The sequence below is a fragment of the Oncorhynchus mykiss genome, chromosome 11 (assembly GCF_013265735.2).
Source record: "Oncorhynchus mykiss isolate Arlee chromosome 11, USDA_OmykA_1.1, whole genome shotgun sequence".
NCBI classification, from domain to species: domain Eukaryota; kingdom Metazoa; phylum Chordata; class Actinopteri; order Salmoniformes; family Salmonidae; genus Oncorhynchus; species Oncorhynchus mykiss.
Genome location: NC_048575.1, coordinates 74,644,582 through 74,669,497, shown reverse-complemented (window position 1 = coordinate 74,669,497; position 24,916 = coordinate 74,644,582). Strand labels below are relative to the sequence as shown.

Genomic DNA, 24,916 nt, shown 5'->3' with positions numbered 1-24,916 from the left:
ATATCAGGATGGTAGTATGAGGTCTCCAGCCCTGTTCCTGGAGAGCAACCGTTCTACAGGTTCCCGATATCAGGATGGTAGTACGAGGTTATCTATACCTGAGCTCTCCAGCCCTGTTCCTGGAGAGCAACCATCCTGTAAGCTCACAATATCAGAATGGTAGTATGAGGTTATCTATACCTGAGCTCTCCAGCCCTGTTCCTGGAGAGCAAACATCCTATAAGCTCACAATATCAGGATGGTAGTATGAGGTTATCTATACCTGAGCTCTCCAGCCCTGTTCCTGGAGAGCAACCATCCTATAAGCTCACAATATCAGGATGGTAGTATGAGGTTATCTATACCTGAGCTCTCCAGCCCTGTTCCTGGAGAGCAACCATCCTATAAGCTCACAATATCAGGATGGTAGTATGAGGTTATCTATACCTGAGCTCTCCAGCCCTGTTCCTGGAGAGCAACCATCCTATAGGTTTGAACTCCTACTCTAATCTTGTGCACTTGATTCTAATAATTAGCTGGTTGATAAACTGAATCAGCTAAGTTACAGGAGGGTAGCTCTCCAGGAACAGGGTTGGAGAGAAAACCAACACAAGGGTAACTCTCAAGGAACAGGGTTGGAGAGAAAACCAACACAAGGGTAACTCTCCAGGAACAGGGTTGGAGAGAAAACCAACACAAGGGTAACTCTCCAGGAACAGGGTTGGAGAGAAAACCAACACAAGGGTAACTCTCCAGGAACAGGGTTGGAGAGAAAACCAACACAAGGGTAACTCTCCAGGAACAGGGTTGGAGAGAAAACCAACACAAGGGTAACTCTCCAGGAACAGGGTTGGAGAGAAAACCAACACAAGGGTAACTCTCCAGGAACAGGGTTGGGGAGAGAACCAACACAAGGGTAGCTCTCCAGGAACAGGGTTGGAGAGAAAACCAACACAAGGGCTCCAGGAACAGGGTTGGAGAGAAAACCAACACAAGGGTAACTCTCCAGGAACAGGGTTGGAGAGAAAACCAACACAAGGGTAACTCTCCAGGAACAGGGTTGGAGAGAAAACCAACACAAGGGTAACTCTCCAGGAACAGGGTTGGAGAGAAAACCAACACAAGGGTAACTCTCCAGGAACAGGGTTGGAGAGAAAACCAATACAAGGGTAACTCTCCAGGAACAGGGTTGGAGGGCAGTGGTGGAAGAAGTATCCAATTGTCATACTTGAGTAAAATAAAAGATACCTTAATAGAAAAGGACTCAAGTGAAAGTCACCCAGTAAAATACTACTTGAGTAAAAGTCTAAAAGTATTTGGTTTTAAAAATACTTAAGTATCAAAAGTAAATGTAATTGCTAAAATGTACTTAATTATCAAATGGAAAAGTACAAGTCTAAATAATTAAAAATTCCTTATAATATAATATAATTTATTTTAAGCAAAGCAGATGGCCACATTTTCTAGCTTTCTTTTTTTTTTTAATGGATAGCCAGAGGCTAGCTCCAACTCAGACATAATTTAAAAACAAAGCATGTGTTTAGTGAGTCAGCCAGATCAGAGGCGGTAGGGATGACCAAGGATGTTCTCTTGATAAGTGTGTGAAATAGACAATTTTCCTGTCCTGCTAAGCAAGTACTTTTGGGTGTCAGGGAAAATGTAGGAGTAAAAAGTACATAATTATCTTTAGGAATGTAGTGAAGTAAAATATTAATAGCAAAGTAAAGTACAGATACCCCCCAAAAAACTACTTAAGTAGTACTTTCAAGTATTTTTGCCCAAGTACTTTACACAGCCTGATCTATACAGTTCATGAGGACGTTTCATGAACTGGTGAATGGTGCCATCTGTTGACCTGATTTAGCAGCACAGTATGAAGTCAATATAGCCTGGATGCCAGTCTCAGAATGACACAATGAGGAATGAAGGGCTGGAGATACAACGACTGGTGGGATTGAATCTGTTGACTCTGCTAGTCTATTCTGCTGTGTTAGTGGAAAAGCCTGCACACCTTAAGATCACTTCTGTTGGTCAGTTGCACACAAATTCCAACTGAAATTTGACTTACGCTTTTAACCCAACCCCTCTAAAAGACACATGCAGGATTTGGCTGCAACACTGGGCGCCCAGGAAGCTGTTGTGGAGGGTTAAATGCCTTGCTCAAGGGCACAACGACAGGCAATGGCATCTTGAATTTGATAACAGCAACCTTCTGGATGCCAGCTCACTTCCTGCCAGATTTGTCCCGTCTGACCTGGGATTCAAACTGGCAACCCTCCAGTTGCTGGCTTGCCTCTCTAACCGCTAGGCTACCTGCTGCCCCGTGAGTCTCCAGCACCAGGTTTTAACAGGGAATTATCTAAGCGTTAAATGATCCATATTGAGCTATTAATTGCTCTTGCCATTATAGGATAAATGAAGCTCTCTGCCCTCGTATACTGTAACAGCCCCTTTTAGTACCCTTTACCTGTGACTGTGTGACATCCTCACAGTCGTCCCCTCGTTCCTCTCCATGGGTGCATCTCAAATGTCTCCTTGTCTCGTTTCCTTCATCTCCACTGATGACAATGGAAACCAAATTATTGTACGGCATTACAAGACATTACACCATTTTGCTTTCACCTGTCCACTGTTTTCATATTAGTATAGATGAAGGAAGGATATGAGGAAAGGAGGCTGCTGCGGATGATTGAGATGCACCCTCCCAGCATACAGAGCATGCAGTCCGTTGGCATTTTGTCCAATAGGGGGCAGCACAGACCACATGTTTATTTTCAGAACTAAACAGTCTAGTGTTGTAGTGTTGCTGGCTGAGCAGAAGGGGACAGTAGACCATCACAAAACTAGGTTTGATATCAAGGGTTGATGTGTGTGCCAACCCCCCCCCCCACACACACACACACATTCATTCCCACCAGATGTGTCTCTTAGATGAGTCACTGGGAATACTTTCTGTTATCAAGCCAAGTTGAGAAGAGTTGTATTGTCGGTGCAGTGTTCTCCTCATCACCGTCATAGTACACAGACCGGGAATATTTTTTTCTCCAAGTGAAAAGACAGCAGATGTTGCTTTAGGAAAATCTGGCCATGTACCAAACTGCTGTCAGATAACACAATGTCCCATCAGTCCCAAAGTTCATCTTACGGTCACTTCCCTTCCCTGCTTTGATTCTACACACAGCTAACTCCAGTAATAATAACGAGGAACTTGTTCTCAACTGGCCTACCTGGTTAAATAAAGCCGAAATAATAAAAAATAAAATAATAATAATAATGGATTTATAAAGCTCCTTTCTACCAACTGAGCTACTCAAAGTGCTTTACATAGTAAGGGGGGGGGGGGGGGGGGGGACGACTCACCCACCACCAACTTGTGGCACCCACTTGGGTGATGCACGGCAACCATTTGCCAATTAGGAATGAAGGGATGATTAGGTGGCCATGATGGATTGGAGCCAGGTTGGGAATTTAGCCAGGACCCTGGGGTTAACACCCCTACTCTTGCGACGAGTGCCATGGAATCTGTAATGACCACAGAGAGTCAGGACACCCGTTTAACGTCCCATCTGAAAGACAGCACCCTACTCAGAGCAGTAGGCAGGTTCATTGCATCCTGTGGGTGTTGAATAGGCTCTGGGCTGGGGTCAGATTGTGACTGGATACACACACACACACACACACACACACACACACACACACACACACACACACACACACACTGGTCTGGCCTGTGTGTCTGTTCCTAAGGCCTGATTAGATTGTAACCAGTAGCTGATTGGCTGCTGAGTTCCAATTTCCTCCAACGGAGACAGCCCAGGGATTGGACACCCATACAGAGTCCAGTTGGGTGTGTGTGTGTGCGTGTCCTTGTGTTTGTGTGTGTGCCTAGTTGTAGTTGTTCCAACCAAGCCTAATAGATCACACACACACATACACATATGCTAGGCCTGTACATCAGTGGCGGTTGGTGCCGTTTAAGATGAGGGAGGACAAATGTATTTTTTGTGAGCGCTGCTTTATTCCTATTACAGCATATTGGATGACTGTCATTCATATTCCATTCACCCAGCTCAATGTAACATCAATGGGTTCAGGCTACTACATCATACTAACATTTCCCTCATACCCATCGGGAGGTTGCTAGAACCTAGCCTATGAATTAAAGTTAACAACGCAGGTGCAGACACGTCGAGAGATAAATTATAGTAATCAAGGTGACAGACATTGACACATTCAATACCGCCTTGCACACTCTTCCCTGCATCTAGCTGATCTAGGGTGTAATCATTAGTCCAACAGTTGCAAACATAAGTTTCTATTTCTACAAATTCGTGTATGTTTATCCCCGTTTTGTTTGCTTCCATTTAAGAAAGATTATCTTGACTTGGAAGAGTTCCAGTGTTGGAGAGACATAGCCAGCTAGCTAACATAGCATCCCTCTCTGTTTGAGCCAGGTGTTTGAGTAGGCTAAACTAGCCAGCTAAGAAAGTGAAAACAAATAAGAGTCAACTACTCATCACATTTTATCCACTGCAGTGCTAGCTAGCTGTAGCTTATGCTTTCAGTACTAGATTAATTATGTGATCCTTTGATTGGGTGGACAACATGTTAGTTCATGCTGCAAGAGCTCTGATAGGTTGGAGGACGTCCTCTGGAAGTTGTCATGATTACTGTGTAAGTCTATGGAAGGGGGTGAGAACCATGATCCTCCTAGGTTTTGTATTGAAGTCACTGTACCCAGAGGAGGACGGAAGCTAGCTCTCCTCCAGCTACTGTAGACCTTCATTGCATAACAGCGTGTTTTAATCAATTATTTGGTGAAGTGAATATATTTAGTGTAGTTTTCTCTGAAAATAATAACTTTTTTAATGTTTCAGTATTTTTATTTTTATGGAATTCCCTGAGGATGGTCCTCCTCTGAGGAGCCTCCACTGCTGTACATAAAACAGACCAAAGCCAGCCCAATTCAGCCCAATTATAAATGATATAGCCATGCATAACATGGATAGCTAAGAGTTGTAACTCTGTATTGTACAGACAGATACAGATACAGTTACTGTCATCCTGCTTCTCACGGTCAGCAAGGGTGTTGGATACACACACACACACACACACACACACACACACACACACACACACACACTCTCTCTAATGTACTCTTTTCATACGGGGGGCCGGCGAGAGGTGTGAATGTAACGGGAACACCACACACTGCGCGACTGCTATTAAGGGCCTCTCATACTCAGAGCGAAAGGGAGAGAAAGGCATACTTTGTCTCCCAGGTCACGTCTCAAATGGCAACCTATTCCATTTATAGTGCACTTCTTTTGATATGGGCCCATAAGGCCCTGGTCAAAAGTAGTGCCTTACATAGGGAATAGCTTGCCATTTGGTACGCAGTCTCATACCCAGTCTCAGCCTCATCTTCAGGGCCCAGCCTCAGACTCATCCCCAGCCTTCAGACTCCTCCCCAGCCTCAGTCCTAGCCTCAGTCTCATCCCCATCCCCAGCCTTCATTCTCATTCCCAGCCTCCACACTCCCCCAAGTCACCAGCCTCAGCCCCAGCCTCAAGTCTCAGCCTCCAACTTCATCCCCAACCTAATCCCCATTCTCCAGCCCCAGCCTCATCCCCAGGCTCCAGCACCTTCCTCAGGCTCCAGCACCTTCCTCAGCCTCCAGCCCCATCCTCAGCCTCCAGCCCCAGCCTCATTCCCATTCTCCAGCCCCATCCCCAGTCTCCAGCACCCTCCTCAGCCTCCATCCCCAGCCTCCAGCCCCAGTCTTCAGTTTTATCCCTAGCCTCCAGCTTCATCTCCAGCCTCCAGCTTCATCCCCAGCTTCCAAGCTTATCACCAGACTCAGCCTCCATCCTCATCCCCAGCCTCCAGACTCATCCCCAGGCTCATCCCCAGTCTTAGCCTCCATCCCCAGCCTCCAGTCCCAGTCCCAGACTCATGCCCAGCCTTCAGTCTCAGTCCTTTCTTTAAACCTCAAGAGAGAAAATTACCACCACTACACTCTGACGCTCAGCCCCCACTTTGAAATATGACATTTGCTGTGTGTTTTTGAATTCTCTGAAAGGTATGGGTCCGTGGGGAAGATTCTTCATGGCCCTCTATGGAGGCCTGTCTTTGTAACTCCTACGCAGATCATGAATATGCAGAATATTCACATGAAAAAGTTTGAATTGTCACAGTATTTTGTAATGACTCTTGAAGCCATTGCAGACTTAGTTGCACTTCTGTTATTTGTGAAGCCAGTGACTAATATAAACTTTGTTGTGTACAGGATTTGTAACCTCACTTGGACTCTTCAGCTTGAAGTGTCTCCACCCACGCAGTAGAATTGCTAGCTTTTTGGTGGCGTAGCTGGCTAAGACATTGTGGTGTGTTTACGAGACAGAGGTCCCGAGTTCCAGTCTCTGTGTGAGCTGGTGACGGAGGAATAGATACGGTTACTCAGGTATGGCTGCATCCTTCACAGTTGCATCCATAACAACACTTTTGAGGTTCAATAGAAAAACGTAACGTGCGACATGTGATTGTATATTGAGGAGTGAGACATGTGATTGTATATTGAGGAGTGAGACATGTGATTGTATATTGAGGAGTGAGACAGGTGATTGTATATTGAGGAGTGAGACATGTAATTGTATATTGAGGAGTGAGATATGTCATTGTATATTGAGGAGTGAGACATGTGATTGTATATTGAGGAGTGAGATGTGATTGTATATTGAGGAGTGAGACATGTGATTGTATATTGAGGAGTGAGACATGTGATTGTATATTGAGGAGTGAGACGTGTGATTGTATATTGAGGAGTGAGACATGTGATTGTATATTGAGGAGTGAGACATGTGATTGTATATTGAGGAGTGAGACATGTGATTGTATATTGAGGAGTGAGACATGTGATTGTATATTGAGGAGTGAGACAGGTGATTGTATATTGAGGAGTGAGACATGTGATTGTATATTGAGGAGTGAGACATGTGATTGTATATTGAGGAGTGAGACATGTGATTGTATATTGAGGAGTGAGACATGTGATTGTATATTGAGGAGTGAGACGTGTGATTGTATATTGAGGAGTGAGACATGTAATTGTATATTGAGGAGTGAGACATGTGATTGTATATTGAGGAGTGAGACATGCGATTGTATATTGAGGAGTGAGACATGTGATTGTATATTGAGGAGTGAGACATGTGATTGTATATTGAGGAGTGAGACATGTGATTGTATATTGAGGAGTAAGACATGTAATTGTATATTGAAAAGTGAGACATGTGATTGTATATTGAGGAGTGAGACAGGTGATTGTATATTGAGGAGTGAGACATGTGATTGTATATTGAGGAGTGAGACATGTGATTGTATATTGAGGAGTGAGACATGTGATTGTATATTGAGGAGTGAGACATGTGATTGTATATTGAGGAGTGAGACAGGTGATTGTATATTGAGGAGTAAGACATGTAATTGTATATTGAAAAGTGAGACATGTGATTGTATATTGAGGAGTGAGACAGGTGATTGTATATTGAGGAGTGAGACATGTGATTGTATATTGAGGAGTGAGACAGGTGATTGTATATTGAGGAGTGAGATGTGTGATTGTATATTGAGGAGTGAGATATGTAATTGTATATTGAGGAGTGAGACATGTGATTGTATATTGAGGAGTGAGACATGTGATTGTATATTGAGGAGTGAGACATGTGATTGTATATTGAGGAGTGAGACATGTGATTGTATATTGAGGAGTGAGACATGTGATTGTATATTGAGGAGTGAGACATGTGATTGTATATTGAGGAGTGAGACGTGTGATTGTATATTGAGGAGTGAGACATGTGATTGTATATTGAGGAGTGAGACATGTGATTGTATATTGAGGAGTGAGACATGTGATTGTATATTGAGGAGTGAGACATGTGATTGTATATTGAGGAGTGAGACAGGTGATTGTATATTGAGGAGTGAGACATGTGATTGTATATTGAGGAGTGAGACATGTGATTGTATATTGAGGAGTGAGACATGTGATTGTATATTGAGGAGTGAGACATGTGATTGTATATTGAGGAGTGAGACGTGTGATTGTATATTGAGGAGTGAGACATGTAATTGTATATTGAGGAGTGAGACATGTGATTGTATATTGAGGAGTGAGACATGCGATTGTATATTGAGGAGTGAGACATGTGATTGTATATTGAGGAGTGAGACATGTGATTGTATATTGAGGAGTGAGACATGTGATTGTATATTGAGGAGTAAGACATGTAATTGTATATTGAAAAGTGAGACATGTGATTGTATATTGAGGAGTGAGACAGGTGATTGTATATTGAGGAGTGAGACATGTGATTGTATATTGAGGAGTGAGACATGTGATTGTATATTGAGGAGTGAGACATGTGATTGTATATTGAGGAGTGAGACATGTGATTGTATATTGAGGAGTGAGACAGGTGATTGTATATTGAGGAGTAAGACATGTAATTGTATATTGAAAAGTGAGACATGTGATTGTATATTGAGGAGTGAGACAGGTGATTGTATATTGAGGAGTGAGACATGTGATTGTATATTGAGGAGTGAGATGTGTGATTGTATATTGAGGAGTGAGATATGTAATTGTATATTGAGGAGTGAGACATGTGATTGTATATTGAGGAGTGAGACATGTGATTGTATATTGAGGAGTGAGACATGTGATTGTATATTGAGGAGTGAGACATGTGATTGTATATTGAGGAGTGAGACATGTGATTGTATATTGAGGAGTGAGACATGTGATTGTATATTGAGGAGTGAGACATGTGATTGTATATTGAGGAGTGAGACATGTGATTGTATATTGAGGAGTGAGACATGTAATTGTATATTGAGGAGTGAGACATGTGATTGTATATTGAGGAGTGAGATATGTGATTGTATATTGAGGAGTGAGATATGTCATTGTATATTGAGGAGTGAGATATGTGATTGTATATTGAGGAGTGAGACATGTGATTGTATATTGAGGAGTGAGACATGTAATTGTATATTGAGGAGTGAGATATGTAATTCACTTGCTGTAAATGAGAATTTCAGCTATTATGAACACTTTCATTTAAAGTGTATATTAGAATAGTTTATTGCGTTAATAACAAATACAAGGTGATTGTGGCTTTCACACAGGTCTTGGTTTGTATTTCAACTCACAAGTTGCTTCAGCGTTGAGTCATATTGTTTAAGCTAGGATCTTGTCAGTTAGTCCCTCTGTGTTGCTCCAATGTACACACATTATATACCCAGCATGCCCCTCTTCAGCAGCCCACACACACTCAACACATGCATGCATACAAGCGTGCATGCACACTCACTGTAAACCAAACATCCTGCCTTGTCCTTACTAATAGTGTTGATCTAGCCTTAACGCTGAGAGCTAAGTGTTCATGAGAGAGACAAGTCTTGCCCGGAATTCTCAGACTCAGTATACATCCTCACTCATCTTTTCATCATTAAAAAGACTGGCCCAGCACCTGCCCTGCCTTAAGACTGCAGTGCTTACACTCACAACTAATTGGCTTCAAATGTCATCTGTGAGTATAGAAAGAAGAGGAGAGGAGGAGAGGACAAGAGAGGAGGACAAGAGAGGAGGAGAAGAGATGAGAGGAGAGGACAAGAGAGAAGAGGAGGAGAGGACAAGAGAGGAGAGGACAAGAGAGGAGAGGACAGGAGAGAAGAGGAGGAGAGGACAAGAGAGGAGAGGACAAGAGGAGGAAAAGAGAGAAGGAGAAGAGAGGAGAGTACAAGAGAGGAAGAGAAGAGAGGAATGGACAAGAGAGAAGAGGAGGAGAGGACAGGAGAGCAGAGGAGAGGACAGGAGAGCAGAGGAGAAGACAGGAGAGCAGAGGAGAAGACAGGAGAGCAGAAGAGAGGAATGGACAAGAGAGGAGGAGAAGAGAGGAATGGACAAGAGAGGAGAGGACAATAGAGAAGAGGAGGAGAGGACAAGAGAGGAGAGGACAAGAGAGGAGAGGACAGGAGAGCAGAGGACAAGAGAGGAGAGGACAAGAGAGGAGAGGACAATAGAGAAGAGGAGGAGAGGACAAGAGAGGAGAGGAGGAGAGGAGAGGACAGGAGGAGAGGAGAGGACAGGAGAGCAAAGGACAAGAGAGGAGAGGAGGAGAGGACAAGAGAGGAGGAGAAGAGAGGACAAGAGAGGAGGAGAAGAGAGGAATGGACAAGAGAGGAGAGGACAAGAGAGGACAGGAGAGAAGAGGAGGAGAGGACAAGAGAGGAGGAGAAGAGAGGAGAGGATAATAGAGGAGAGGACAAGAGAGGAAGAGAAGAGAGGAATGGACAAGAGAGGAGAGGACAAGAGAGGAGGAGAAGAGAGGAATGGACAAGAGAGGAGAGGACAAGAGAGGAGGAGAAGAGAGGAGAGGACAAGAGAGGAGGAGAAGAGAGCAGAGGACAAGAGAGGAGAGGAGGAGAGGACAAGAGAGGAGGGGACAAGAGAGGAGAGGAGGAGAGGACAAGAGGAGGAGAGGAAAAGAGAGGAGGAGAGGACAAGAGAGGAGGGGACAAGAGAGGAGAGGAGGAGGAGAGGAAAAGAGGAGAGGACAAGAAGAGAGGAGAGGCAAGGACATGAAAGGAGAGGAGGAGATAAGATGAGAGGAGGAGAGAGGATAGGCAGAGATGATGAGAGAGGAGAAGAGGACAAGAGAGGAGAGGAGGAGAGGGCAAAAGAGGAGAGGACGAGAGGCGTATGGGAGAGGAGAGGGCAAAAGAGGAGATGAGTATGGGAGAGAAGAGGAGAAGAGAAAGGGAGGACAGGCCATGAGAGGAAGAGAGAGGAGAGGAGATAAGAGGAAAGGAGGGGAGAGAACAGGAGATGATAGAAGAGAGGAAGCTTTTCTAGCTACTACTGATTCTATAAGAACCACCATCGTCCACCTTCATCCCATTCAAAGGATTAAATAAAACATGAATCCTTCTGGAGCAGCATATGGCATCCTTTCACAAAGGGTGTTTCGCAAATTGTATCCTATTCACTATTTAGTGCACTACTTTTGACCAGAGCCCCTATGAGGATAGAATCCCAGTGACCTTTCTCTGCCATTTACCACACAACAGCACTAGTCTGGTCTTAACTAGTCGAATTAGTATGATGTTAACCGCCTATTCTCACAGAACTCTACCTATATGTAAATATCTCCTATTAACAATGACTATGTGTAATGTGTTGGCCATATTACCATAAATCATCATGTTGAATAATCACTCCTCCGTGTCCTCTGACTGGTGTGGTGTATTGTGAATCACTGTGGAGATACTGTAGGATACTGTACTGTATAGGACCTCTGCTGCTGTTGGCCATGTGACAGCACAGAGAACAATGCAAAGAGATTCTATTAAATTACTATCCCTGACCAAAATGGCTGAGCTTTCATACCATCATCAGAACAATCGTGTTCATTATACTATTATAATTCCTAATTCTATGGAACAATGGCTGTACATAATTGATTGATTTGATTGATCTGTACATAATTAATTGATTGGATTTATATAGCACTTTTCTAGACACCCAAATCCATTTACATGGTAAGGGGGAAGCTCACCTCATCCATCACCAAGTCACTCTACAGACAGTCACCCTACAGACAGTCACCCTACAGACAGTCACCCTACAGACAGTCACCCTACAGACAGTCACCCTACAGACAGTCACCCTACAGACAGTCACCCTACAGACAGTCACTCTACAGACAGTCACTCTACAGACAGTCACTCTAAAGAGAGGTGGAACCAAATAACTAATGAATAGGCTTTGGAACGCTCCATAGAATAAGAATGACACTCCATAGAATGAGAGTTACACTCCATAGAATGAGAGTTACACTCCATAGAATAAGAATGACACTCCATAGAATGAGAGTAATACTCCATAGAATAAGAATGACACTCCATAGAATGAGAGTAATACTCCATAGAATAAGAATGACACTCCATAGAATGAGAGTTACACTCCATAGAATTAGAATGACACTCCATAGAATGAGAGTAATACTCCATAGAATGAGAGTAATACTCCATAGAATTAGAATGACACTCCATAGAATGAGAATTACACTCCATAGAATGAGAGTAATACTCCATAGAATTAGAATGACACTCCATAGAATGAGAGTTTGTCACGTTTCTTCAAAATCGAACCCAGAAGCAGACCAGGACAAGGAGAGTAGGAAGAAGGTGAGTATTTATTTACAAGTGAATGTGAATGGGTAGATATATCCAGGTGGCGTAGCGGGTAGCGGTGGTGAGTTGATGGGAGTAAATAGGTGGATCCAATGGGGAAGCGGAATCCTCCGACGACCAGGCGGGAATGGGGTAAATGATCCGGGTGAGTAACTGAAGACAGAACAAACGGAGGTAAGTTCAAGGCAAGCAATACGTAACAAACAAAACAAATTCTATCCAACTTGAGGCTGATACTCTGGCACAACATACTGTTCATGGCTAACGATCCGGCAGGGAATGGATGTCAGGTCCGGGCTTATGAAGAGGAGAGATGATGATCAGGACCAGGTGTGCAGATAGCTGATGGGATACAGGTGCGGGTAATCAGAAACCCCAACTGGCTACATTGCCCGGCAACCAGACAGGGTGCGTTCCAGGACGCCGAAAAAAACTCCAGGACAGAACATAGGCAAAAAACAGACTCAGGAAACGGGATTCGTGACAGTACCCCCCCTCCGAAGAACGCCACCGGGCGGACTACCCGGAGCGCCAGGGTGGAGGCGGTAAAAGTCACGAAGCAGGTCATCGTCAAGGATCTGACGTCGAGGAATCCAACTCCTCAGGACCATATCCTTCCCAATCCACTAAATACTGGAACCCTCGACCCCGCCGTCTGGAGTCCATGATGTGGCGCACCGTGTAGACAGGACCACCTCCGATCATCCGAGGAGGAGGAGGACGAGGGGGTAACAGAGGACTGAGGTGAACCGGCTTGAGGCAGGAGACATGAAAGGTGGGGTGTACTCTAAGCGTTGCCGGCAATTTGAGTCGGACCACAGCAGGGTTAATGATTCTCTCCACCACGAACGGACCAATGAACTTGTGACAGTTTCCTCGACTCAGTCCGTAGAGGAAGATCCCGTGTAGCCAACCACACCTTATCTCCGATGGTATAAGCGGGAGCAGGAATACGGCGACGATTCGCCTGGATCTGATACCGGTCAGAAACTCTAAGGAGGACCTTACTGGCCCGATGCCAGGTCCGGTGGCAACGACGAATGTGGGCCTGGACAGAAGGGACCGAAAGATCCCTCTCCTGAGAAGGAAACAAGGGAGGTTGGTATCCGTACAGGCATTGGAATGGGGACATCCCAGTGGCAGATGAAGGAAGGGTATTATGGGCATACTCGACCCAGGGTAATTGAGATGACCAAGAGGTGGGATCAGAGGAGACAAGACAACGCAGCGTAAGACTCCATCTTCTGGTTGGCTCTCTCCGCCTGACCATTAGATTGGGGGTGAAATCCAGATGTGAGACTGACTGTAGCTCCAATGGCCAAACAGAAGGATTTCCAGACAGCAGAGGTAAACTGAGGACCACGGTCAGAAACAATGTCACAGGGCAACCCGTGGACCCTGAACACCTCCCTAACCAGGGTCTCGGATGTCTCAGTGGCAGAAGGCAGCTTGGAGAGGGGAACAAAGTGGGCAAACTTGCTGAATCTATCCACAATGGTCAGAATAAACGTGTTACCAACAGAAGAGGGCAACCCCGTGACAAAATCCAGGGCCAGATGCGACCAAGGTCGCCGGGGAATAGGTAGGGGGTGAAGAAGCCCAGAGCTGGCCCGATTGGTACTCTTATTCTGCGCACAAACAGGACAAGCGGCAACAAACCTCCGGGTATCTTCTCCCATGGCAGGCCACCAAAATCGTCTGCGCAGTAGCGCCATAGTCCGAGCAACACCAGGGTGACAAGCTATCTTGCTGGCGTGGGACCACTGAAGGACAGCAGAACGAACCGACTCAGGCACGAACAACCGACCGGGTGGACCGTTACCGGGCCCGGGCTGTGTCCGAAGAGCCGCCATCACCTCCTCCTCAATCCTCCATGTAACGGCTCCCACGACAACGTTCTGGGGAAGAATCGTCTCAGTCTTGGCCTCACTCTCCTCCGTCTTGGAGAACATCCGGGACAGGGCGTCCGCCTTCCCGTTCTTCGACCCAGGTTGGAACGTCAGGGAAAAATTGAAGCGTCCAAAAAACAAAGCCCACCGGGCCTGACGAGAGTTGAGACGTTTAGCCGATTGCACGTAAGCCAGATTCTTGTGGTCAGTCCAGACCACAAACGGTTGCTCCGCTCCCTCCAACCAGTGACGCCACTCCTCCAAGGCAAGCTTCACAGCGAGAAGCTCCCGGTTACCCACATCGTAGTTTCTTTCAGCTGGAGAAAGACGACAAGAGTAGAAGGCGCAGGGATGGAGTTTACTGTCAGTGGAGCTACGCTGGGACAGGATGGCGCCCACCCCCACATCAGACGCATCCACCTCCACAACGAACTGACGGGAAGTGTCAGGTTGATAGAGAATCGGGGCGTTGGTGAATCGGCTCTTCAAATCTAGAAATGCTCGGTCTGCCTCAGGAGACCAACATAACTTTCTGGTGCAAGACGTCAGTACAGTTAAAGGGGCGGCCACCCGGCTGTAATCACGGATAAACCTCCGATAAAAATTTGCAAACCCCAGGAATCTCTGGAGCTGCAATCTCGTACCGGGCTGGATCCAATCCCGAACCGCCCGAACCTTCTCTTGGTCCATCTTGATCTCTCCCCTGGAGATGATGTAACCGAGGAAGGACGTTGTGATTTTCACGCCCACACTTCTCAGCCTTCACGAACAGACGGTTCTCCAATAACCGCTGCAGGACCTGCTTGACATGTTGAACGTGGCTAGAAAGCTCCTTCGAGAAGATGAGGATATCATCCAGGTAAACGAACACAAAAATACCAATCATATCTCTCAGAACGTCATTCACCATACTTTGGAACACAGCAGGAGCGTTGGTCAGTCCAAACGGCATCACCTGGTACTCGAAATGTCCCATCGGAGTATTGAACCCAGTCAACCACTCGTCCCCCTCTTTGATCTGAACCAAATGATAAGCATTACGTAAATCAAGCTTCGTAAAAACCGTAGCACCCTGTAAAGAATCGAAAGCCGAGCTCATCAAGGGCAGGGGATACTTGTTCTTGACCGTAATATCATTCAAACCCCGATAATCAATACACGGTCGAAGAGTGCCATCCTTCTTGTTCACAAAAAAAAATCCTGCTCCCAGAGGTGATGACGAGGGCCGAATGAGACTTGCAGCTAGAGACTCCTTGATGTAGGTCTCCAAGGCCTCACGTTCAGGTCGAGAGATACTGTATAACCGTCCCTTGGGAAAGGCGGCTCCAGGAAACAGATTAATCGCACAGTCATAAGGTCGGTGGGGAGGAAGGGACTGAGCCTTCTGTTTACTGAATACTTCACCCAACTCGTGATATGTTTCTGGAACCAGGGACAAATCAGGAGGAGCAGAGTCACTGACCTGACTGGAAATGGCAGGAGAACAGGCAGTCCTAAGACAGTTAGCATGACAATCAATGCTCCAACTAGTTACCTTACCTGTCACCCAATCAAACGAGGGATTGTGTTCCTTCAGCCAGGGGTAACCAAGAACCAGAGGAACATGGGGCGAGGACAGAATGAAGAAGGAGATAAACTCTGAATGATTCCCCGACAACAACATCTTAACCGGTTCAGTCCTCATAGTGATCCGTGCCAGACTACTGCCGTTCAGAGTGGTTGCTTCAATGGCTTCCGGCAATTGCTCCTTGGAAAGCCCCAGCTGTTCCACCAAGTCGGCATCAATAAAGCTGCCATCGGCACCTGAATCGATAAAAGCGTTCATCTCTAAGCTCTGATCCTTATTCATAAGGGTCGCAGGAAAACGGGGTCTGACAGGATTCTTGAGAGGTTGAATCTGGCTCGCTAAAATTCCTCCCAAAACTAGCGAGCCGGGCAGTTTAACGAGCGCTGTGGACAAGCGGAGATGTAATGTCCTGAGCTACCACAGTAGAGACAGCTGTTGGTCTCACGTCTACGTTGGCGCTCCTCCTTAGTTAGCCCGTGTCGCCCCACTTGCATTGGTTCAGGCTCTGGTGGCAAGACCCCTCCACTAATCCCGTGTGGGGAATAACGATCAATACGTTCTGGTTCACTTCCTGAACCGAATGGTAACCGAGTTGCTGATTGATTGGATGGGCCCCACTGCTTCTCCCTCCTCTCTCAGACTCTATTATCTACCCGAATAGATAAAGTGACCAAGCTGTCTAGGTCACTAGGCTCTGGATAGGATATCAGCTCGTCCTTGAGTTGCTCCGACAACCCCTGGTAAAAAGCCGCTTGTAGTGACTCCTCATTCCAACCACTCTCCACAGACAATGTCCTGAACTCGATCATAAAGTCTGCCACACTGCGAGCTCCTTGGCGAAGAGTGAACAAACGTTTAGCTGCGTCCTTACCTCGGACTGGATGGTCAAAAAGCCTTCTCATCTCTCCCGTGAATTCCTGGTATGAAGCCATGCAGGTCCCCTGTCGTTCCCAAACGGCTGAAGTCCATTCCAGAGCTCTTCCACGCAGCAGTTCAATAACAAAGGCTATCCTAGCCTTGTCAGTGGCGTAAGAATGGGGCTGCAGATCAAACACTAACCCACACTGCATAAGAAACGAACGGCATCTTCCCAAATCCCCTTCATATTTATCAGGCGTAGGTACCTTGGGTTCACGGAAGGAAACCGCATCAGGCACGGCAGGTGAGATGGGTGAAACAGGTGGTGAATGAATAGCCAGCAAACTGAGCTGATCCTGGATCTGTGTCAAGCTAGCAGATAAGTTCTGCAACCGCTATCTCCTGTAGCGCCGTCTTGTGTTGTCCCAATGTCTTCCCCTGCTGGGTAATGGCATGGCAAACGGAATCCAGGTCCGCTGGGTTCATTCTTGGCCGGATCGTTCTGTCACGTTTCTTCAAAATCGAACCCAGAAGCAGACCAGGACAAGGAGAGTAGGAAGAACGTGAGTATTTATTTACAAGTGAATGTGAATGGGTAGATATATCCAGGTGGCGTAGCGGGTAGCGGTGGTGAGTTGATGGGAGTAAATAGGTGGATCCAATGGGGAAGCGGAATCCGACGACGACCAGGCGGGAATGGGGTAAATGATCCGGGTGAGTAACTGAAGACAGAACAAACGGAGGTAAGTTCAAGGCAAGCAATACGTAACAAACAACAAAACAAATTCTATCCAACTTGAGGCTGATACTCTGGCACAACATACTGTTCATGGCTAACGATCCGGCAGGGAATGGATGTCAGGTCCGGGCTTATGAAGAGGAGAGATGATGATCAGGACCAGGTGTGCAGATAGCTGATGGGATACAGGTGCGGGTAATCAGAAACCCCAACTGGCTACATTGCCCGGCAACCAGACAGGGTGCGTTCCAGGACGCCGGAAAAAACTCTCCAGGACAGAACATAGGCAAAAAACAGACTCAGGAAACGGGATTCGTGACAGTGTTACACTCCATAGAATGAGAGTTACACTCCATAGAATGAGAATTACACTCCATAGAATGTGAATTACACTCCATAGAATGAGAGTTACACTCCATAGAATGAGAGTTACACTCCATAGAATGAGAATTACACTCCATAGAATGAGAATTACACTCCATAGAATGAGAGTTACACTCCATAGAATGAGAATTACACTCCATAGAATGAGAATTACACTCCATAGAATGAGAAGAAAAAAGGTTTTGTATTTTTGTTGTTCGGTCACATGAAGTAACTGCAGTTAATTTATTTATGTTTTGTTTTAACCAGGCAAGTCAGTTAAGAACAAATTATTATTTACAATGACAGCCTACAGAACTGCCTTGTTCTGGGGCAGAACAGATTATTATTTACAATGACAGTTTACAGAACTGCCTTGTTCTGGGGCAGAACAGATTATTATTTACAATGACAGTTTACAGAACTGCCTTGTTCTGGGGCAGAACAGATTATTATTTACAATGACAGCCTACAGAACTGCCTTGTTCTGGGGCAGAACAGATTATTATTTACAATGACAGTTTACAGAACTGCCTTGTTCTGGGGCAGAACAGATTATTATTTACAATGACAGCTTACAGAACTGCCTTGTTCTGGGGCAGAACAGATTATTATTTACAATGACAGCCTACAGAACTGCCTTGTTCTGGGGCAGAACAGATTATTATTTACAATGACAGCTTACAGAACTGCCTTGTTCTGGGGCAGAACAGATTATTATTTACAATGACACCTTACAGAACTGCCTTGTTCTGGGGCAGAACAGATTATTATTTGCAATGACAGTTTACAGAACTGCCTTGTTCTGGGGCAGAACAGATTATTATTTACAATGACAGCCTACAGAACTGCCTTGTTCTGGGGCAGAACAGATTATTATTTACAATGACAGCCTACAGAACTGCCTTGTTCTGGGGCAGAACAGATTATTATTTACAATGACAGCTTACAGAACTGCCTTGTTCTGGGGCAGAACAGATTATTATTTACAATGACACCTTACAGAACTGCCTTGTTCTGGGGCAGAACAGATTATTATTTACAATGACAGCCTACAGAACTGCCTTGTTCTGGGGCAGAACAGATTATTATTTACAATGACAGCTTACAGAACTGCCTTGTTCTGGGGCAGAACAGATTATTATTTACAATGACACCTTACAGAACTGCCTTGTTCTGGGGCAGAACAGATTATTATTTACAATGACAGTTTACAGAACTGCCTTGTTCTGGGGCAGAACAGATTATTATTTACAATGACAGCCTACAGAACTGCCTTGTTCTGGGGCAGAACAGATTATTATTTACAATGACAGCCTACAGAACTGCCTTGTTCTGGGGCAGAACAGATTATTATTTACAATGACAGCCTACAGAACTGCCTTGTTCTGGGGCAGAACAGATTATTATTTACAATGACAGCCTACAGAACTGCCTTGTTCTGGGGCAGAACAGATTATTATTTACAATGACAGCCTACAGAACTGCCTTGTTCTGGGGCAGAACAGATTATTATTTACAATGACAGCCTACAGAACTGCCTTGTTCTGGGGCAGAACAGATTATTATTTACAATGACAGCCTACAGAACTGCCTTATTCTGGGGCAGAACAGATTATTATTTACAATGACAATTTACAGAACTGCCTTGTTCTGGGGCAGAACAGATTATTATTTACAATGACAGCCTACAGAACTGCCTTGTTCTGGGGCAGAACAGATTATTATTTACAATGACAGCCTACAGAACTGCCTTGTTCTGGGGCAGAACAGATTATTATTTACAATGACAGTTTACAGAACTGCCTTGTTCTGGGGCAGAACAGATTATTATTTACAATGACAGCCTACAGAACTGCCTTGTTCTGGGGCAGAACAGATTATTATTTACAATGACAGCCTACAGAACTGCCTTGTTCTGGGGCAGAACAGATTATTATTTACAATGACAGCCTACAGAACTTCCTTGTTCTGGGGCAGAACAGATTATTATTTACAATGACAGCCTACAGAACTGCCTTGTTCTGGGGCAGAACAACAGATTTTTTACCTTGTCAGTTCTGGGATTTGATCCAGCATCCTTTCGGTTACTGGCCCAACACTCGGCCACCTGCCGCCCCTAGGAAGCTCTGTTAATATTTTAATAAAGCAGTTGCTAAGAAACTAGTATGGTTGGTAAATTGAGCCGTTACAGAGCCAAACATTTTTATGTATCTGGTTAGACTTCATTCTTTCTCTATATCCCTTCCCTTCTCTAGCCCTGACAACAGTATTACAGAAACCATTTCAAATGAGCTTTTACTAAAAGACTCCAAGGAAATGGATACTCTAATATACTCTAGAGAGGGATTATTCCCACTGTTCATTAGTTACATGGATGTTTGCAGACAATATTGGATTATTCAGGTCCTGTGTGTAATTTATGCCTGGGCTGTAATTTGATCAGTATCACATGCTTTGTGTGTGTGTGTGTGTGTCTCTCTCTCTCTCGTCATCATCTATATTAACAGAGCTAATGCCAGTTTATTGGTATCCACGGGTGAAGAAGGCTCTTTGATGATTTCGAAACATTTCAAGTGAGGAGATGCCAAACGTTTTAATATCCAGTGTCTTGTTTGCCGTACGTTTTTTCTGATGAAGGATGCTTGAGGGTGGGTCATCCTCCCCTTCTATTCCTTTCTGAGCAGTTAAGGAGCGCTTCGTTGGTCTCTTTTCCTGTTGCATCCTGGTCCTGTCTGAGGAGTTGGGTGCATATGTGTGTGTGTGTGTGTGTGTGTGTGTGTGTGTGTGTGTGTGTGTGTGTGTGTGTGTGTGTGTGTGTGTGTGTGAGTGCGTGCGTGCGTGTGTGGCCTTGTGTAAGTGTGTGTGTTTGAAGTATGGGAAGGAGGCTGGTCCGCCTCCAGGAGAAAGGAGAGCAGTGAGGTCTGTCTCCACCCCAGGACCCTTGTACTATAAAACCCCGTATACAGATCACCTCCATCATCACAAGTCTCTCTCATCTCAGTGGTTAACTCATTTGGCCCTGCTTATGCATTAAGTTGATTAATATGCAACACCATGAGTACCTCATGTATGTTGAGACACCACTGATAGTGGTTGTGTGTAGGAGATCCATGCAAGCAGATAGGAAGCTTTCCATTGTTGTTATATGTTGTTTATCTGAAGATCAGAGCATGACGTATACCATGAAACTAGAATGACTAACTCTTTGACGTCACCCGCAGTTATTGAGGGATGTAATTTGACAACCAACCCATCTCCCATTGGACACATCCCCGAGGACTCCTCTAGTGTACATAAACTGTACTCTCATGTCTGTCACTCGCTGTGTATGTGTGTGTGTACTGTCCCTGGGAGTGTCTCAGTCAGACACAGAGGGAACATGTATGTGATGTCGTCCTGAAGAGATACTTTGACCCCTGACCTCATACGAGAGGCCTTAAGACACTCAGTCGCTCACTCGTGTTAATGCAGGCCTCTCCCTTTCCTTCTACCCCTCTCGTCTCGTCTCCTCTCCTCTCCTCTCCTCTCCTCTCCTTTCCTCTCCTCTCCTCTCCTCTCCTCTCCTCTCCTCTCCTCTCCATTCCTCTCCTCTCCTCTCCTCTCCTCACTACCTCTCCCCTCTATATCATTATCCTTCTCCCTCCAGAAGTCTCTGGTGGCCTTGTCTCAAAACATCCCAGATAAGAAAAAGTCCTAAGGAGTTCACAACCATTAGTGTTATTGAACTGGATCAGATAATGTAGCCAGTGTTGATGCTGAGAGCTCTTTAGAGTATGTGATTACTACAATAGCTGGGTCTCTAAAGGGCAGTGTGAGAGAGGGAAACAACAAATTATCAGGGTACTGCAGAATATTTTATCGATCTTTTTATAAAATCTATAAACTTTTGTTTCCTTTTCTTTTCTTTCCAGAACAACTTGAGGATGAGACATTGCCCAATAACGGAGGTGATTATTTCCATTTAAGCTGAAAATCTCATTTCTCTCTTCACTGCTTTCCCAAACCAAACTATTCTGTCTCATTTACTCAGCATGAACCCCCATCTCCAGCTTCTCATCTAATGTTTAGTGATCAAGGTGGCTGTGGTTCGTCAGGCATCACTGTCCTCTACTCCTCTCTATCTGAACCCCATGCTACATTGCATCTGCTCTCTCTCTTCTTTGCTCTATCATCAGGCCATTGTTTTTTATAATCAAATATTTGTTTTATTATTATCGTATTACTAATTATTAATTAGTATAAATGTAAATGACCAGGTGGTTGTTTATGTTGTTTGTAACATGTTCCTCCTCTAGCAGGCAGCCATGCCAAACAGGACTGGTCCATCCAGTGGCCCACCTCCGAGTCCGGCAAGGAGAACACTCCCTTCCCCTCTCCCGAACCCAGCCAGTGGGTCCGCTTCCAGCTCTCCCAAAGCCCGAAGGTCCAGGCCAAGTACAAGCAGCAGCACCACAGCCAATATCACAGCCCCCAGGCCTTGCTACCCTATCCGTACGGCCCCTATGTCCAGCCAGACCGCCTCACCGTGGACAGCCACCTGGGACTGGGGGCCTTCCCCCCCATGGACACGGGCCACCGCTCCCTGCCCCCCTCTCCCCGCCAGAGGCACTTTGCCCACACCCCTCCCCGGACTCCTCTGGTGGTCAACAGCATGACCCCCCCGGGCACGCCCCCCATGAGGCGCAGGAACAAGGTGAAGGCGCCCGGGACGCCCCCACCCCCCAGCCGAAAGCTCATCCACCTGCTGCCAGGCTTCACCGCGCTGCACCGATCTAAGTCACACGAGTTCCAGCTGGGAAATCGCATAGGTCTGGAAGCAGCTGACATTCAGACACCCAAGTGAGTCATTTGACCTTTGTTTTATCTGTACCCTTAATACTGCTTTCACATAGAATTGACAATATTTTGCTGTAAAAAACATGTTTTTATGACCCGCTTACAAACAAGCCCATTTTGACCAAGTTCTTGCCTGTGTGTTGTTTTATACCTCTAGTGGGGAATGAGTGGTAGTAGTGGAGAGGGGTTTATTTTAATAAATCTATTGAGAATATACACCATCAAAAATAAATCCATGATTCATTCCTTTAGGCAGGTCCTAAGAAACATAAGACTAATACAATGTATTTTCAAAAGAATAGAATTACATTTTTTGAGATAATCAGGCCTATGTTATGAGTCCGTGCAGCCATTGCTGCGCCATCCAATTGAAATCTTTCGGTCGTTATCTTGTAAATTAAACAGACAAGACACACCTACCTATTCACAGTCAACACACATATGTACAGTACCAGTCAAAAGTTTGGACACACCTACTCATTCAAGGGTTTTTCTTTATTGTTTACTATTTTCTACATTGTAGAATAATAGTGAAGACATCAAAACTATGACATAACACATATGGAATCATGCAGTAAACAAACAAGTGTTCAACAAATCAAAATATAAGTAGCCTCCCTTTGCCTTGATGACAGCACACTCTTGGCGGAGTGATATTTTGAAACAGAGCCCAATCTCATGCTTTTTTTATCCACGTTTCATCTCTTTCCTACACTCCCTCCGCTTTGTTAGGAAGCAGGCGTAGGGTCTCACCTTCATCATGATACCCATAGAAAATAATAACAATCCTATTTTCAAAAGCATGTGAGTCTCATTCTTATTTCACAACCTCTGCAGGCTTTTGGAGTTGCCTATATGCGATTGAGCAAAACAAATAGGCCTACACTTGATTTAGGCTACATTATAGCGCGCTAAATCTTTCTAATCAGAGGTAGATGAGCAAGCGAGCTACCACCTCCACTTATTTGCCCAGACAGAAAACAATTCAGTGAATCAGTGAAACAAAATCACATTGATTGATTATCAGATGAGTCAGTGAAACAAAAGCACATTGATTGATTATCAGATGAGTCAGTGAAGTCACAGGCTTTTGGTAGGTAGTAGGCCTGGGCTAATAAACGACTGTGAGTGAAGAGCAAAGCAATCCACCTGTTAAAGTCCAAAATGTTGAAGTAAATGATTCAACTTGACAAGATGTTCATGAGCCTCAACTTTTTCAAATCCTAATTGCAGCCTTACCAATATCCAAACATAGATTTAGTTAAGACGAGTTCCCACACTGTCCCAATCAAAACGGTGCTGAAATTAGCATCTAGATGACCACACGTGGCTAGGCTATTGCTTCAAATGTATTACAAGGAGGATTGGATGACTTTGGTAGTTTCAGTCAGCAACAATTCGATGCCTTCAATTGCATTAGCCTACTTTATTCCAATATTTTCATCATTCGGTGATATTTATTCCCTCAGCGATTCTTTATGGATCAACGTGGGTAATAAAGCAGTGCATGTGGTGGGTTATGTGAACAGATGGGTGAAGTGACTTCCCTCGCAAAGTTTTACAACTGGCAGGAGGATGGTAAGCGGGCGTTGCCTTAGCAACCGTCAAGACTTTAGAAGCGTAGTGCGTGCCAATGCCGCCTCAGCATTGCGGCTACGTTTCATACAAAGCCGCAGGCAGAACTTTACTGAAATGATTACTAGGTCGTTGGGCGGAAATGAACGTTTTGGCTTTGATCCCGGCAATACCTTTCAGATGTAAAGAAAAAGGCGGGAAAAAGTTGGCAGTATGATAAAGTTGGCATCTTAGTATGAAAGGGATATTATTAGAATCCTCTTTTGCAAGGACCCTCCCCCACCCACAGACCCACTTGCCCACTGGCCAAATGATACAACAGCCATGTTTAGTGAACTGTCAGTAATGGGACCTGTTGAATGAAGTGTGAAGTGTTTTTTTTGTGGGGGGGGGGGGGGGGGGGTCTACTACAGTTATAACACTTGTGTTTCTGGTTGTGATTTTGGAGCAGTTTGTTTGTTGTAACAAGTTTGATTCTGTTGGGGGACAAGGGTTCTCAAGGAGTTTGTGGATGAAGAGAGGGAGAGCTCGCAGTCGGTACAATCAAACTAAAAGTGTATTGTAAACAAGTGTTTAGAGTCAGGGTTGTTCAACTTCAACCAACTGTTGGCCTGCTTGAGGCACACTTTACACTTTCAGAATCTCATTTCTAATACAGCAAATCTATAGAATAAGGTGAAGTTCTTTAGAAGACAGAGAGGATAGTCCCAGGAAAGCATCTCCATCTTGAAACTGTTTTATTAAACTAAGATGGAGATTAAGATCGACGTCTATACAAGAGAGAGGAAGAGGGTAATCATAGGAAACATTATATTGTCTCTAACTGCATTTAATAAAACAGTTAGA

At 45.0% G+C, this 24,916-nt stretch overlaps 1 protein-coding gene across 4 annotated transcripts in view; it reads left to right on the top strand.

The window, feature by feature from the left end:
- LOC110535114 (kinase suppressor of Ras 2) overlaps positions 1 to 24,916 on the top strand; it is a 128,045-nt gene that overhangs the window by 14,589 nt on the left and 88,540 nt on the right. For 3 of the 4 annotated variants that reach the window (XM_036936320.1, XM_036936322.1, XM_036936319.1), the window contains exons 4-5: positions 21,571 to 21,606; positions 21,955 to 22,498. In XM_036936320.1, the coding sequence (XP_036792215.1) occupies positions 21,571 to 21,606; positions 21,955 to 22,498 (580 nt within the window). The remainder of the gene's footprint in view (positions 1 to 21,570; positions 21,607 to 21,954; positions 22,499 to 24,916) is intronic. The other variant, XM_036936321.1, reaches the window with a different exon arrangement.